Source organism: Setaria italica, chromosome IX (assembly GCF_000263155.2).
Source record: "Setaria italica strain Yugu1 chromosome IX, Setaria_italica_v2.0, whole genome shotgun sequence".
In the NCBI taxonomy this organism is placed as follows: Eukaryota; Viridiplantae; Streptophyta; class Magnoliopsida; order Poales; family Poaceae; genus Setaria; species Setaria italica.
The window spans coordinates 16,720,591-16,738,108 of NC_028458.1; the positions used below are offsets into that span (position 1 = coordinate 16,720,591).

At 49.8% G+C, this 17,518-nt stretch overlaps 2 protein-coding genes across 2 annotated transcripts; one reads left to right on the forward strand and one right to left on the reverse strand.

Moving 5' to 3' along the window:
- Positions 1 to 5,522: 5,522 nt before the first annotated feature.
- Positions 5,523 to 10,549, forward strand: LOC101767034 (long-chain-alcohol oxidase FAO2). The gene is made up of 3 exons (XM_004982824.3): positions 5,523 to 6,017; positions 6,780 to 7,052; positions 8,556 to 10,549. Exons 1-3 carry the CDS (start codon positions 5,757 to 5,759, stop codon positions 10,305 to 10,307), a joined length of 2,286 nt encoding a protein of 761 aa, XP_004982881.1. The 5' UTR covers positions 5,523 to 5,756; the 3' UTR covers positions 10,308 to 10,549.
- A 5,385-nt stretch (positions 10,550 to 15,934) lies between these two features.
- Positions 15,935 to 17,000, reverse strand: LOC101761890. The gene is made up of 4 exons (XM_012848982.1): positions 16,637 to 17,000; positions 16,488 to 16,540; positions 16,123 to 16,339; positions 15,935 to 16,020 (listed from the first exon to the last, which is right to left on the reverse strand). The coding sequence occupies exons 1-4, from the start codon at positions 16,998 to 17,000 to the stop codon at positions 15,935 to 15,937; spliced, it is 720 nt and encodes a 239-aa protein (XP_012704436.1).
- Positions 17,001 to 17,518: the final 518 nt, after the last annotated feature.

Sequence of the window (17,518 nt, forward strand, 5' to 3'; positions counted from 1 at the left end):
AACAGTGGGAGGGGGTGGCTACCACCGTTTGCGCTGCCACATCACCCAACGGTCGTTTGAACCGACGGTAACTCTCTATTATTTTTTTAGCTACCGCCGTTTCAACTGGCAGTATAGGTCTAATTCTACAAATTTTTTGGTCGGCTATTTATTTCTGCAAAATTGGAAAAGAAAAAATAAAAAAAATTCCACATATACAGACAGAAGACAGCGCGGCCAGGAGACATTTCTTTGGGTTGGCTAATGGCGACATGGTTGGTGGCCAATCACCTTCGTCTCCGGCGTCCCCATGGAGGCATGGACGCTTCCTTCCGTTCGTACGGGTGGTTAGCGCATCCAGCGGCGAGCGCGGGCGCGCGCCTCAACCTCCAGAGGCCGCCGACCCGCCGTGGTCCAGCGCGCATCCGCGAATGGCCGCTACCAAGGCGCGCGCGCCGGATCGATCCACCGCCGCCGACCCCCTGTTTTCCTCACCCAGGACCAGCGCACACAGTTCCTGACCGGCCTCGCACAAGCACAACGGCGCACCTGTCGCCGTAGGCCATCCTCTGTAGTATGCTCTGTGCCCGTGGACCATGGCCTGATCGATCTAACGCGAGCGCGCGCATGTGCCAGATTCTCCCCCCTCCGGTGAACTGCTCGCTGCGACACGCAGAGGCGGACGAGCGAGCCGAGCTACCTCTCTGAAAAATTGAAGGGCCTTCAATTCGCTTGGAACGCCATTTGCTCCGCAGCTCTGCTCGCCCTCTTCTTCAATGCGATCGACCGGCCGGGCGCCGTGCCTAATCGTTTCTGGCATCATGTGTGCGTGCTCGCTTCGGCGAAAACCATGGGAGCGCTGGCCGCTGAACCCGTGGGCACGGGGAGGCCTCGTCAGTCACCGGTCCGGTGGTATACTGGTATTGCATCAGCAGGCGGCAGGGGCAGACCAGAGGATTCAATGCGAGCGCTGCCGCAGCCTGCAGGCCTGTAAAACTGCAAAGTGGCGCGCAACTGCAATCCTGCCGGCCTGACGCTGCCGGGGATCGACGCTCACCTCAGAGCCAGCCATCGGCGTTGCTGGACGCAACGATCAGCGGCGTTCTCGATCGTTTTCCGCCCTCCCGGGCGGTGGCGGGGCGGCAGCAACGGCAACAGCGTTATGGGCGGATTCTAGCGCAACCGTGAGCCAGAAAAGAGTTGCACGCTCCTGTCGGAGTTGAGGAACGACGCTCTCGCCACCTGCACGCTATCTGCCGACGCCAACGCCCCTATCCCAGTGTTCCCCTCGTCAGTCTCGGAGCAGGGAAATGCAAAGCATCAGGGAACATCAAACTCGGGTGATTTTGGGGTCGATTTGTCTGCTTTTCAGCGAAGCAAACAGGCCATCAAAAGGTAAAAATGGAGAAAACGCCATCAAAAGGTAAAAATGGAGAAAACGATTCGCAGATTCTAGAGAGCGATGGGTTCCCCGCCTGGCAGGCGAACCAGGCTCTAGGGATGCAGCCTTGGGTTGATTGGTTGCCTGCGCTAGCTATTGAGCTTTTCCCGCGGGATGCAAAAGGACTCCTCGAGCCTGCCTCCCGAGATGCAATAAAAATCCATGTTTCCTCGAAGTCAGGCTCACGCGATGCAGCGGTGAGTTCTCAGGAGGTGCACATAGAACAAGAAAAGTAGTTGGGCACTGCAACCAATCAAGTTCTTTAACGAGCCAAAGCAACCAATCAAGTTCTTTAGCTAGCTTGGCTCGGTAGAGACTTCAACCAATCAGGGCCATGTTTAGTTACTCCCAACTTCCAACTTTGACACTATGCAAAAAGAAGATTCCCCATCACATCAAACTTGCGGTACATGCATGGAGTACTAAATGTAGATGAAATTAAAAACTAATTGCACAGTTTTGTTGTACTTTGCGAGACGAATCTTTTAAGCCTAATTAGTCAATATTTGGACAATAATTCACAAATACAAACGAAACGCTACAGTGTGCTACAGTGCTGTAACAGTAATTTGGCACCTCCCAAATTCCCCAACTAAACACGGCCCAGATACCAGTTGCACGTGGCTGCACTGCCGGGATCCTGCGTACCTGATACGAGACCCTGAAACCAGACCCTAGAGCTTCGGTCACTGTTAGCGTCCCGCTACAGCAGCGGATTAAGAGGCCACAGTTTGACAACATGCCTCGGCACAGCTGCTGAGAATCTGAGATCCAGATCGCGTCCTGCTGCCGCTCTAAAAAGGGGCTCTCCACGGATCCCTGTGGCGCGCTTACGCCGCTGCGTACGGCGCGGTCGCCACCCCGATCGATCATTCTCTTCGGGAGGAAAACGGCCCGAACGGGGACGCCATGGGCAGTTGCTCCGTCGCCTGGGCCCGGGGCGCCAAGGATGGCTGCATGCCTGCGTCAGTCCGCAGATGCCCGTGCGCTGTCGGCTGTCGCAGGCAAATTCACCCTCCACACTGGTGAGGGTGAGATGGCACCCGTCTGGTTAGAAAACTTTGTCGTTTTCTGCAGCCACGTCCCCAATCTTAGGACAAAGGGACGAGACGGACGATCATTTTTCAGACAGAGAAAACTACTCCTATCTCTCTCGTCTAGCTACCAGGCCTGTCTTCTCGGTCGTTTCTCCGCGCTCCCGTCACTACTCGGGTTGCTGGCCCCGGTACACCGGTATCGTAACCGATTCTTAATTCTTAATGTATCAAATATACACCATGGAAATGAAGATCAAAACATGAATCAATTCCGTGATAGGATAGTCGATGGTTTGTTTAGTAGGTTATTGATGTGTATGAACTATGTTGTATGGACGATTTTTTCCGATTGTATAGGTGTATGAATATGCATGAACATTGTATGAATATTTTTTTCAAAGTGTATGAACATGTGTTTTGGCCTTGGCGCAAGAAAGAACTAGAACGCTCCTTGGCGCCAGGAGTGAACCGGTGCTTTGGGGCCAGAAGTTTTGGCGCCAGGGGCAACAGGTGGGATTATATATGGCCAACCGGGCCGCACGGCACGGCACTGGCACGGGCACGACGCGGCACTGCACTATGCGGCACTGCACTATGCGGCACGGTGGCTTAGTCGTGCCATGCCGTGTAGTGCCGCCGTACCGACATTTCGACCTTGGCACGGTCCTATGGGCGGTTAGCCGTGCTGTGCCATGCTGTCGAGCACGGTAGCTCGGCGTGCTCGCGCCGGCCTGAGGTCGCGCCACCCGCTCCGTCGTCGCCGCCGCCGCCGCCGCCTGCACTCGCGTGGGAGACGGGGAAGAGAATAGAGAGTGAGGAACTAGGGTTTCCACGATTATATATGACTCGATGTGAATCTAATGGCTCTGGTTTAGTTAGGAGATCCAACGACTAATATTTATCGAGCTAGCATAGTGCCAGCCCATTAAGCGTGCTGTGCCCATGCCGGCACTGCGGGCCGGATAGGCGGTCCAGGCTCGACACTAACGCCGTGCCGTGCCTGGCACTAGCACGATGGCTCACGGGCCGGGGCGTTGCCGGGCCGTGCTTCTTCGTGTTGTGCTCGGGTCGGCCCATCGTGTTAGTGCTAAATGGAAATCTATAGGTGGGATGAGGGAGTTTGAGGTCAAGGGTAAAAGGATCTTTCCATAGCATTTAATATAATAACTTTAGTTCAAGTAATTAAAGAGCACTTTAATCCACTTTTAATCCATGTAACTTTAATCCATGTACCTTTGCAGCTCAGCTGTCGCGGTACTGCATGCCAAATAATCTCGTGTGGTGGATCATGATTCGTGAATCGCAAGCGTGCATTTCTTCACGCCCCCCGACCCCGAAGGATAAAAACTGGTGGCGCAGGTCATTGCCTTCCAAGTCAATACTGCTTCTCACAATAAAAGCATCTCGCCCGCAGTCGTACGTGCTTCTCCACCAGGACGATGCCATCGTGCATGGTGTCTACTAGGGCACAGCGTGTTACTTCCGATCCATCCGGGCACAATGGATGGGCAATGCTTCCGTGGCTAATGCTCGATTTAAATTTTATTACGCCTCCATTTAAATGATCTCAGCTCAAGAGATGCGCTGGAAAAGACGTTAGTACGATACGTATGCTCTTTATTGTCGTCCTTAAATCCTTTTTCACTACATTTACTAATATATTGTGAACTTTTACTATATCATACTATGCCACTTACAAAAATCACGGCCACTAATTGTCTAATTCACTGAAAACTACGCCTATATCATTGTAGAGGAGTGGAACTCAACCGAGGTGCGCAGTTACCATATCAGTGATCATATTTTTTTTAAGTAAATCAGAGGCCATAGCGGGGCCTCTTACTACATGTACATGTCATTTGTCAATCTATTTTGCACTTCCCTCGTAAAAAAGAGAAAAAAAATCTAGATTGCACTTAGCTGGCTCGGATTCGAGTCAACATGTTTCTTTAAAAAAATGAAAAGCTAGAGGTATTGTATATCTTCCCAGTTGGGTTGAATCAATACGTGCCCATCTTGAACTTGAAACAGCTACATTATCTCTAATCTCTTAATCCATAAGCAGAGGACAAACTTAAATCCTTATCGCCAATGGCCGCGTCAGGCGATGGGTGCACACATCATCCGGCCGGCCAACTCGTTACCATGACAGCTGGGCCACCCATCATGCGGAACCTGCCTACCATTTTGGTACGCACTACTGATGCAATGCAACTTCTCCGGCCCGAGCACACCAAGTTGCTTGTCCACTTCTGGTAGCAACACCCATCAAATGTCATCCCAAATGACATTATTTGTTAGTCCTCGATCTTAGTCTATTACACAGTTGACAGTTGTAACCATGGGGTACAAGCAACCTTTACACTATTTTTTTGACAAAACAGTTTCTTACACTAATGCCACCCGCGATATTGATCTTTACGTGGGGATTGATACAGGATGATCGTATAAAATAAAAAAGTGCACCTCAACTCCTCAAGTGATGCTACAGATGAAAATACCCCTCTACGTCTCTAAAATTAAACTCAAGGGCACTGTAAGAGATGAAAAACACAACCTCTCCGGACATCGAATCTCCGATGATTTAAAGAGGGATTTAAACTTGTTGTTAGGCCGAGCCTATATTTCATCCCTCCTTACAGGTTCTGCTTGACACAACTACAGGCCTTTACGTCTCATAGTTTCGCATTGGATCCGTAAAAATGATGATATCTAGTTTTAGTTGAATTAGAAGCATAACAGCTGACATAAACCCAGTACATCTGCCTCTAGCTCAACGAAATCTTATAACTAGAAGTAGCCAGCTCCGAATACGCAATCGATGTTTGCCTGAATCCACGTCACACCGCCTGTGGGCCCCAGGTTAGGACATGTATATCTCGTCGTACCTTCTTTCAAAAAAAAAAAAAACTCGTCGTAGGGAGTGCTCTCTCCTCTCTCGATCGCAAGACACAGTCTCAAGCCGCGAAGGCATTGCCAAACATGGCGACGGGCGCGTCTTCCGTGATGACTGATGAGTCCACCATATGCCCTCTTTTTTTTTCCCGGGGTTAGTTGGTGAACCGTATTGATTGAGGAGAAGGGGATGCGCATCCCTATCTATCTCTGCTGCTCCTCGTCGCTCTCCCCTAGCTGCCGGCCTGAATTCCCTCGTCGCTACTCGCATCCCAGGCCAGAGTTCTATATAAACACGCGCGCCGCGCGCCAAAGCCCAGCTCATCACACGTCGCCCCACCACACGAAGCAGGCAGCCAGCCTTGCCTGAGCCAAGAACCCTCATCTCTTGAGGCGCGGGGGCAATGGCGGTGCAGGGCGAGGAGAGGGAGAAGGCGGCGGCGGCGGCGGCGGCGAGGGGCCACCCGCTGCTGCGCGGGTGGCGGCGCGACAGGTACACGCACGGGATGCACCCCGCGCAGATGGAGGCGCTCCGCGCCATGTGCGGCGCGCTCATCCCGTCCCTGCCCGCGGACGGCGCCCACGGCCGCGGGGACCCGCCTGGCGGCAAGGACCTCGAGCGCTTCTACCGCGCCTCCGCCGCCGACTCCACCATCCCCGACGAGGTGACCACCTGACCGACCCACCCACGATCAAACATACGTGCTGTCGTCTGTTCTTGGTTTACTACTAGCTCCTCCAATCTTCTCGGTCCAATCGCCCAGTTCTTATCTGTTCCTGTCTCCGTTGTCTAGCCCAAACTAATCATATCCTCTGACTGACTTGCATAAACAAAGCAAGGATTCAGATTCATCTTGGCATGTCGATATCGGAGCGTTAGGTGAGAAGAATCCATTTATTCATGAGCGGCGTGCGTCAGGGACACTGCCGTTTCCTGCATGACTGCAGTACTGCACACGCAGGTCAATGCTCTGGGAGCTCACAATAGGGGTATTGTCCCGTCCGCAGCGTGTGCACACCAAATACGGGTCCTGGGCCTCCTGGCTAGATACCAGCACCGTCCTTCACGTCGCCAGGGAGTGTCCCCTGAAATTGGCAGATTTCCCGTCCGGTGCACGGGACAGTAGCGGTGCACCCGACCTGAGGGATTGAATTCGTCGTGCCAACAACTATTCTGGCATCGACGTTGCACCTTCAGCTCGTACCACTATGATGTGTAGTACAGTTTCTTCTTATCTATCATGGAGAAGAGGAAGCACTTTTTACGTCACTGTGATGTCATGCCTAGGCCGAAGGAAAAAAAAAAGATTCACGAGAATTTCGCTAGAATTTTTTGAAACGGAGTTTGGCTACAATTTGAAAGGAAAATAGTTCGATTTCTGCAGGATATAACATGCCAGCTTCTTTTTTCCCCCCTTTTTATTAAGGTTGCTGAGCTGATGGTGACGCGGTGCATCCGGGAGGCGGTGGCGCTGGCGTGGGTGGTGCTGTGGGTGCTGAGCACGCGTGTGGGCACGCTGCTGCTGTGCGGCCGCCTGTGCCTCGCCGGCGGCTTCCCCTACGTCCGCAAGTTCGCCGACATGACGCCGGAGCGGCGTGAGGCGGCGCTGCAGCGCTGGAACCGGGTGCGCTGGCTCTTCCCGCTCCGGATCGCCTTCGCCATCGTCAAGATCCTCTGCCACTACGTCTTCTACGCCATGGTACGCCCGCCACCGTGTCTCCGTTCGCTCGTTGCTGCCACGGTTGCACCTTCCCTCCTCTGACGTCCCATTCTGACCACAATAAACTGGCCATCCCCTTTAGGCATTGTTTGGCAGCTTAATTAAAAAAATGATCAAATCAAACTCAGATAAAAGGAGATTAGGTTTCTGGAAACTTCAATTAGTAATGACCAAAACTTGCCGCTTGTCTAAATGCAATGGCAAGGCACTTCAATGTAGCGAGACCAAACTGTCAGTCTTCTAAAATTCTGAATACAACCTCAAAGATACCATGCCCCGGCCACCCTGGCAGCGCTGAACTATTCGCTTTTAGTACGATCGGCAACCGGGAACATCAAGAACATGAGAATTAGGAAAGGAAAACATAGTGCCAACACAGCATTAAGTGTTACTGCAGAGATCTGAAACAGTGGTTATGCTGTAGCCTGCCACAGCTCATTCAGTAGTTGGTGCCAAATTGCCATACTTCCCGATCTGTTCGGACCTTCAAAGGTTGGATGCTTGGAATTAATGGGGCCAGCTCTGTGGAAGGCCCCGTCTCTGACCTCTCTGCAGGCTCCGGTCAGGCGGTCGCCTCTAGTGGACACAATTCGCATTACTTCCCTGCTATTCTAGATGCAACATCTGTTTGATTTGCTAATTCGGACTCAAACAGTAATTTCACACTTATGCCTGAAACTCAAGTCTCCCTTGCTGTTAGTTTCTGAAGTTAGCTAGGAAATGTAACTTGCTAATCGAAATCCGTCAGTATCGTTGATGTTTTTTTTTTTTGGGTGGTTAGTCGTTGCAGTTCCAGTCACTGTTTGTGCAGTTAGACACAGGATCGTCATGCAGTTTCTTGATAGAGCAATCGACCCTCCTATCAACTGTCAGCATTGAATTTTTCAGAAAACCAAACTGTAAAGTCTTGCTCTGACCACTCAATGCAGTCCTAATAACTGAAAAATGACTATGCTTACCTGAACGCAACTTGGCTGTGGCACCTCCGCACCAGTTGATTCTTCCCAGTATCACTATCAGTCTACTCGGTCATACATAGTACACACAAGACACAGAACGTTTATCAAATCTGGGTGTTATGAGAGATGGTAACATAGTAGTCATAGGTGCCCCAGTCTATGAGATGTAGCCACAAAAAATATTGGGTGCCTCCGTGCCTGCGCCTAACTTGGTAGTGCTATATCAAGTAGCATAATTGCAGCACTGATGTGAATGCCGAGTCGCAGCTTGTTTAACAAATAGATTGTGAATTGTCAAGGTCACCATCCACAAGCATTCTGCAAATCCATCCACCTGTAGCAATATTTTACCAAAAAGTAAAACAAGAATCCCGGCCTTACTTCACCTGGCGAAACATCGATGCAATGGAATTTGTGACAAGAATCTATGTTCGATCATGATCACCACTTTCCATCTCCAAGATGTTAAGCAAATATGCCAGTGCAAAAATTTTCTGTTCTTCAACTTCTGTTTAACATGCAGGTGAACGAGAACTCTGAGAATCCGTATTGGAAAGCGATTGGATACAGCGTGCACGAGCCACGGGAGGATCAGACGGAGGCGGCGCCTTCGCCGTCCCGGCCTCTCGACGTCGGCGTCGTGGAGACCAGGCTGCTGGACGACAACGCGCTGCTCAGGTCCCTCGTGGGCAGGGGCCTCACGGTGAAGCCGGTCGCGTCGGACGCGAACCACCACGTAGTGCAATGCGACGCCGTCATCGTCGGGTCAGGCTGCGGCGGCGGCGTGGCCGCGGCGGTGCTCGCGTCCGCGGGGTACAAGGTCGTGGTCGTCGAGAAGGGCGACTACTTCACCGCCTCGGACTACAGCTCGATCGAGGGCCCGTCCATGGAGCGCCTCTTCGAGCGGGGCGGCATCTTCTGCACGTCCAACGTTACCACGATGATCTTCACGGGCGCCACGGTCGGCGGCGGCTCGGCGGTGAACTGGTCCGCCAGCATCCGCACACCGAAGGAGGTGACGCAGGAGTGGGCGCGCGAGCACGGGCTCCCGGTGTTCGCGAGCCCCGGGTACGCGCAGGCCATGGACGCGGTGTGCGCCCGGCTCTCGGTGACCGACGGGTGCCGGGAGGAAGGGTTCCAGAACAAGGTGGTGCGCCGCGGGTGCGAGGCGCTTGGGCTGTGCGCCGACGCCGTGCCGCGCAACTCGTCGGAGGGACACTTCTGCGGGAGCTGCAACTTCGGCTGCCCCACCGGCGACAAGCGCGGCACCGACACGACGTGGCTCGTGGACGCCGTCGCGAGCGGCGCGGTCATCCTGACAGGCTGCAAGGCCGAGCGTTTCGTGTTCGAGAAGAACAGCGGCGGCGGGCGCGGCAGGGGCAAGAAGTGCGTGGGCCTCGTGTCGACTTGCGCGAGCGACGGCATCACCAAGAAGCTGCGCATCGAGGCCAAGGTCTCCATCGCGGCGTGCGGGGCGCTGATGACGCCGCCGCTGCTGCGGAACAGCGGGCTCAAGAACCGCCACATCGGCCGCAACCTGCACCTCCACCCGGTGTCCATGGCGTGGGGCTACTTCCCGGAGAACAGGCAGGACCCTCAGCTCACCGGCAAGTCCTACGAGGGCGGCATCATCACCAGCATGCACCGCGTCACGGAGCGCACCATCATCGAGACGCCCGCGCTGGGTCCCGGCGCCTTCGCCGCCATGGTCCCCTGGGAGTCCGGCCGCGACATGAAGGAGCGGATGCGCCGGTACTCCCGCACTGCGCATGCGTTCGCGTTGGTCCGCGACCGCGGCGCCGGGTTCGTGGACGGCGAAGGCCGCGTGCGCTTCACCCCGAGCCGCGAGGACGTCGAGGAGCTCCGCAACGGCCTGCGCCGCGTGCTGCGCATCCTGGTGGCCGCGGGCGCCGCCGAGGTCGGCACCCACCGCAGCGACGGGCTCCGGCTGCGGTGCAAGGGCCTCCGCGACGAGGACCTGGAGGCGTTCCTGGACGAGGTGACCATCGAGAAGGGGCCCATGCACTCGACGGCCGACAAGTGGGCGCTCCACTGCTCGGCGCACCAGATGGGCAGCTGCCGGATGGGGTCGAGCCCCCGTGACGGCGCCGTGGACGGCCGCGGCGAGAGCTGGGAAGCCGAAGGCCTGTACGTGTGCGACGGCAGCCTGCTGCCCACGGCGGTGGGCGTGAACCCCATGATCACCATCCAGTCCATCGCCTACTGCCTCTCCAAGGGCATCGCCGAGACCCTAACGCAGGGCGAGAAACAGTAGCCTGTATTCGAGACATGACAGGCGATGCGTCAATGCGTGTGTCGGTGTGTGCAACATCTTGTGCGTGCGTGTTGATCGAGTGTACCGACTATACTACATTGTGAAAATGGTTTTCACGGTCGGTGGCGGACACGACCTCAAATTCTAGATAAGCCGGATACAAAAGACTACGAATAAAAAAGATCACTTTCAAGTGTATTCAAGGACACTTTCAATGATTGAGAAACAATTGTGCTGGATTATTGTGTAATTGGAGACAACATGAAGTAGAACATTTAAACAATTATATTGCTGACGCGATATAATCAAAGAACTCATCGCCCGATCCAAAAAAACTCATCGGCGTGACGCCGGCAAAGTTATCCCGTTTGAGACAGACTGACAGTAGTCCGTCCCTGTACCGTCCGTCCTCGACTGCACTGAAAGTTTGCTCCACCGAGCTGCCGGCTGCAGGGCGTGCAACTGTGCAAGGGGGCGGCAACAACCGGCGAGCCGCGCATCACTGCCCTTGACGTTGCCTCCACCACCGGTCCGCTGCCGCCTGCGGGGCGCCCAACGGCTGCGACCGGCTACAGCTAGGGATGAAAGCGGTCGGAACGTCGGAAAAACGTCTTAGCCATTCCCGCTTCCGGACGGAAAACAAATCGATATGAATGGAATATTTCGATCAGAAATGTCAATTACGATCGGGAATCGATAACACAAAATGGGAACATTGACACATGTAACCACTTCAAAGAGTTAGCTCGACATAACAATTGCAACCATGCATAATCCATATGCAAATAAATGAGCAATACACAGATAAGATCATAAGATTTAAGATCTAGTCTCATAGGCACATCACAGCATGACAGGAGTACATCACATAGGCACAGGCCAACCAGGCAACGACGTACAGGCACAACCACTTCCTCTCCACTCCTTGGGAACGTAGCAAAAACAGTTCCACGCTCTCCGATCCGGCCAAGAACGTGCCCATGGATATCAGCAACGCCAACGCCACGGCCAGCCCTGCGCCCGTTGAGATCCGCGGCGGCTCGCCGCGTGGCCGCTCCAACCTTCGCACTCCCACCGTGTCACAGCCGCCGGGCGTGGGGCGTCCAGAGCACGCTGGTGGCACTCTCGGCGGTGTCCGGCCAGGATGCCGGCTCCTGCTTCGCTGCCAACGTTGCGACACTTCGCGCCCTCCTCGCGCTTTGCGCCGCCTCATGCTTCCTCCTCCACTTCCACCGACAACTTTCGCGCGCCCGACGGGAAGGTGTACTACAGCGTCATCACGCCGTGAGGCTTGTCGCTGCTCAGGACCGGGCTCGACGTTGAGACGCATAGGTAGCGGAGTGGCGGCGGCGGAATGGAGAGGAGAGGAGTGGAGGGAGGCGAGCTAGGACTTGGGGAGGCGCCTGAGGCTGGTTTTGTTGGAGGCCAAAGGCGGGTGGCCAGCGGGCTAGGCCTCCAGACGCATGGAGGGGACGCCGGAGAAGGCTTGGTCTGATTTCACAATTCACATGTGGGCTGAATACGAGGACTGTGTATAATTAATATGGGAAAATCGATGGAAATTATCCCGGCTAAATACGGTAACCATGAATGCGGTCGGGAAATGGCCTCAAGTGTTCCTGCTCCTGTTACCGCCGGTTTTTCCCATTTTCTTTCGTTTTCTGTTTTAACGGTCGGTTTACACGGGATACGGTGTCGGTCGGGATGGAAAAATTCCGTCCCGGTCAATTCCGTATCGTCCTACACCGCTTTTGTCCCGTCCATTTTCGTATTTACGAGGAAATTCGGTAAATAGGACGGGATTGACCGGGACCGAAAACGGAAAAGAGTGTTTGCTGCACGTATTTACGGCATACAAATACGTTTAGGCCCAACAAGCTCACTCGGCCTGCTGGCCTGCTCCGGCCCATGTGCCCAACAGCTTCTTTCTGCTTGCACCTTGCGCTGTGCGGCTGCAGCAAGCATGTTGCAGTGCTGCCGCGCCGCCCGCGCGTGTGTGATGGCGCGCTGCTGCTTGCTTGTTTCTTGCTCGCCGGTACTTGATCTTAACCTAAAATCTAGTTCATATCACATTGAAGATAGCTAATTAAGAGAATTAAATATAAATTAATTATAAAACTAATTGAGGCTAATTTGCGAGATGAATTTATTAAACCTAATTAATTCATAGTTAGCACATATTTACTGTAGCATCACATTGTCAAATCATGGATTAATTAGGCTTAATAGATTCATCTCGTAATTTAGCCTCCATCTGTGCAATTGATTTTGTAATTACTATATATTTAATATTTCTAATTAATATCTAAGTATTCGATGCGATAGGAATTTTAGTCCGGACTAAAGCACCAAACACCCTTACGCTCTTGCCCAGCAATAGTAAACCAGCGCCTAAAAACCATGCAGCGGGCAGCTTGAACAATGGATCGTGATCCCGGCTTAATTCCTGGTATCCGTTTATTTCTGTCGTATTTATCCATTTTTCCGTATATCCCAACATCACGCCCACTCCCGAAGATAAAATGTGAAAATGGGAGAGGGTGTTTTTCCTGCCCGTTTTCATCCCTAGATCCAGCGCTTGCATACCACCCACGTAGACAATTGGATGAGCGGCTACGGCTCCAGAGCCTCGTGTCACCGATGTCTGTGTCATACTCGACAACCTACGAAGGAGTATCTCGAGGTAGTAGATTTGTTGGTGGATCGTCGGATCTGGAACTCGAAGGTAAAAGCGATGACACAAGACACAGATTTATACAGATTCGGACCGCCAGAGTAGCGTAATACCCTATGTCCTGTTTGGAGTGTTGTATATTGCGTCCTGCGCTTAGGTGTTGTGTAGCCTGATTGTTAGCTATTGATGATGGTTGATCTACGTACCCTTGCCCTCCTTTATATACTCCAGGGGCAGGATTACTAGTTGATTATAAGGTAGGAGTCTTAGTAGGATTACATGGTAGGAGTCCTAGTAGGATTATAAAGGAATTCTTGTAGAAATCCGTCTTCTTCCTTTCTTGCGGGTACTGGGGATCTATCCCCGACAAGCCTCTGAGCGCTTCATAGTCGAATACAGCAGCCTTCGAGTACTTTTTAGATCCTCGCCGAGTAACTTTGGTGCTCTTCGAGTACTTGTCTGACTAAATCTTCAAAGTTCCTCAAAGCTGCCATGAGGCTACGGTGTGTTCAAGCCTTTGATTATCTTGATTTTGTAATCTTCATCTTTGGAATGTGATATGGAGGGCGAGAAGTCGCACTCCATGTGGAGTAGCCCCCGAGCCTTAGGTTGAATCGAAAAATCAGGCTGAGAGTCAATAAAATCTTGAATCTTCTTCTTTCATCTTGAAAAAAAATCAATTGTTGGGTGTAGCTTATCGGCCCCCGAGCCTTGGAATAATTAAATAATCAATCCAAAGGTCTTTAGTCTTCACACAAGTCATGATCCAAGTAGTTTTGTGATGTTCAACCCCGAGCTTATGCGCCAGGTGAGCCATAGGAGCCACGTCGAGTAGTTACTGGCGCTTAGCCCTCGAGTTTGAGAACTAGCAGAGCTACTAGAGGTATTCCGAGTAGTAATTGGTGCTTTAGCCCCCAAGTTTGAGAGCTAGCGGAGCCATTATAGGTACGCTGAGCGTCCTGGAGAGTCGTCGCCGAAACTTGACTTGAAAAAAGATCTTTGTCTCGCGTCCAAGCGTTCAGGCATGACTGAAGATCCGAGGCTATCACGAATTAAGGCGTATTTTGCTCAAGGATATTGGCAACCGCTAAGAGAAAAAATTTAAAATAAGTAGTCGACATTGCGACAAAAAGACTGCACGATCGTGTGCAAAAGTTTTCCGCCCTCTAGCGAGTAGAGCGTGTGTTGTGCGCATAGGATTTGTGCCTCCTTAGTGTGTAGCCGCTGTGAGCCTCCAGTATTCAGTGCATCAAATCTGTAGTCATTGCCTCCAAAATTCAATGTATTGAACCTGTGGCGGTGCCTCCAAAACTCAGTGCACTGGACCTGTGGCCGTAGCCTCCGTAATTCGATGTACTAAACCCGTGGCTGTCGGTCAATATACCAGGAATAGTTGGCAAAGTGTAGCTCTGAAGGGTAATTACCATCGAGAGATGCACACAGATAGGTAGTCAGTATATTGGCCAACCATGCTGAAAACAACTCGGAGAAAAAATAATTATTGAAAAAAGTGACTTAGCTTGATTCATGGGCGATTGCCGATGAAGCCATGGCGATCGTTGATGAAGCCGTGACGATTTGTTGATGAAGCCGATTAGTCGGAGTTGATTCCGTCTAGTTATCGATGATGTGGAGTCCTTTCCCAACTAGTTCTAGTCGAGACAAGCAGTCGATCTAGTCGTCAGCGAGTCGCCGTTGCCGTTGCGGATTGTTGACGTTGCCCAGAGAGCTGAAGTCTTGTTTGGAATGATCTTTGGCGTACGCATAGCAAAACTTCAAAGATTACGAGATGCAAAATTAATCTGCGCTCCCGCCTTGACCCACGTGCAGCAGCTGGCATATGCGGGTGACAAAGAAATGCCCAATCTTGGTTTGTACGAGTTATGCACATTCCCACGATTGGCCGAGTGAATAAGTCAACTTCAAAGTGGAAGCGAGTCCACTTAAAATACAACTAATAATAACTAAATTTATTTTAAAATAATGAGGAAATGCTTTTCCAAAAGCCCTCGATGATGGTAATAAAAATCCTTAAATAAACAACCCATTTAGAATATAATAAGTTAATATATGAATTTCCTAATAAAATAATATAAAATATGTTGATGTAAAAGGTCAAATAATCAAATCTATTTAAACCAATCGACACAAGCAATATAATAATATAAGGTAATTTATCATCATAACAAAAATTCACAATAAAAAATGTACATCTTCATAAAAAATCTAAAAAAATTATATTCCTATAAAAATGTATAAATCTTTATGTTGCTTCAATAAATACTAATAAAATATATTCCTATAGAAGGCATCCATGTTCTTTTAATTCATATTCATAAAGACACGTCACAAAATATGATAATAAAAAATATGATAATAACTTGATATGTTACGATGACTTGACTAACGCAACTGTATATATTTGTTTATTTTAAAATAAAACATCCAAATATTAGCATTAATAAAAAGCTAGCTACCTGCCCTATGTGCGCAGGCCACCTTGCTAGTTTCGTATGATATGATGGGTATGCGGTACTTCAACCTGCGAACTATTCTGCTCTCCTAATGCAGTTTTCGGTAAGGTCTATCGAAGGCATCAAGGCCTAAATTCCGAATGTTCAAAACACCAGACACCTGTTTGTTTCATTTGAGATAATAGTATGGCGAATAGCGGGTTGGTAGCGGATTGATGTCGAGGTAGCGGATTGCGGATAGCGGACGATATTGCGGACGATAAGTTCCAATAACGGCACCTAATAATCTCACATAATTTTAATTATATATCTCATGAATAATAAGTATAAATAGATATTTAATTGCATACAAACAATTGATGTCTCATATGCTTAAATTAAGAAAATAAATATCAGTGTTCCACACATTAAATCATCACATATTCACATATAGTTTGCAAAGAAACATATTATGAGCCATAAAATAGTTCACAAGACTATCATTCGTTGTCAGAAGCAACATCATCGGCCTCATGGTCATTTGAACCATCTCCATCTGCATAAGGAATGTTCCCTTCATCTTCCTCTTCACTTTCAGAAGAATCAAATTATTCCTGCTCATCTTCTGCAACAACTCGTGCTTTCTTTGCTTTGCTTGATGAACTTTTATGGCTTAATCTTCGCTTACCTCTCACACTACCACTCTGAGCATCATCTTCTAATTGTGGTGCTGGTGCATTAGGATCTACAATCCATTCATTTGTTGACTCATCATCAATGAATACCGCAACCAAGGGGTCCCTATCCTTTTGAGAATACTTCCATTGCAGCCTCTTGTTGAACATGACGAAGACAAGAGCATTTAGTTTACGCTGACCCAATCTATTTCTTTTCTTAGAATGCACCTACAAGAATATAATGTCCAAGCATTTCATATTATTGATAATACCCACAATGCATAACAGGATGGATGTTTATAGTCCAAAGTTGGAGAACTTACTCTCTCAAATGCGCTCCAAGTTCTTTCACATGCAGAAGAGCTACAAGTTAGACAGCCATCTTCCTTAGATCCTTTGCACTACCTCCATGTACAGACCACCAGTTCGCTACAATAATAGGAAAGAGTAGATTAACAAAGTTGAAAATATTTTCATTTGATGCGAAAAAAATTAAGAATGAATTATACAACTGTACATACTAACCTGGGGAAATTGTTGGAATATTTCTTTGTCTTATAGCCATCGGTGTTCCAAAAGAACCTGTGGCTTCAGTGTACATAGTAAGCTGAGAAACAATATTATCTTGCATTGTTATATCATCACGGTACATTTGAGTTGCACATTGTACAACAGCTTCCATCAAGACTTCATCCTCCATTTCTTTCTTATTGTCATAGAAGAAACCTGGATTTAAGAAATACCCAGCTTTGTGCAATGGAGTCTTAAGCTTGCTGTCCCACCTTGCATCTATGATTCCCCAAATAGGACCATATTTTTTCTCATTTCCATTTAAGCGTACTGCAATATCTTGCTTTGCTTTGAGAAGATCACCATAAATGTATCCCATTGCTGGAACATCACCATCTACTCTTCGAAGTACATATGCAAGTGGCTCAAAATAATTTATAACTTCTAGCATTTGTGACCAGAACTTGTTGTTCAGGACCAAGTCATGTGCATTCTGTCCTGTAATCTTTTTGGATCAAGAACTTTTATCCCACTCTTGTGATGCAAATAGTTGCTTCAATTCATTTCGTTTATCATAGAGACTTCTCAAGTTCAAGTAACTAGTGGCAAATCGAGTAGTACCAGCTCTAACTAAGTCAGCTTTGGTATATTGACGCATAATGGCTAGCAATCTAGTATGTGCATAAAGTAAATTTGTGATAGCCTTGGCATCTCGAATAATATTATGAACCATAGATATCTTACTAATATCCTCTAGCATTAGATCAATAAAATGTGCAGCACATGCAGTCCAAAATATGTGAGGATATTTCAATTTAAGCAACTTTGATGCAGCAATATTGTTTGAAGCATTATCAGTAACCACTTGCACAATTTTTTTGGGACCAATGTCATCAA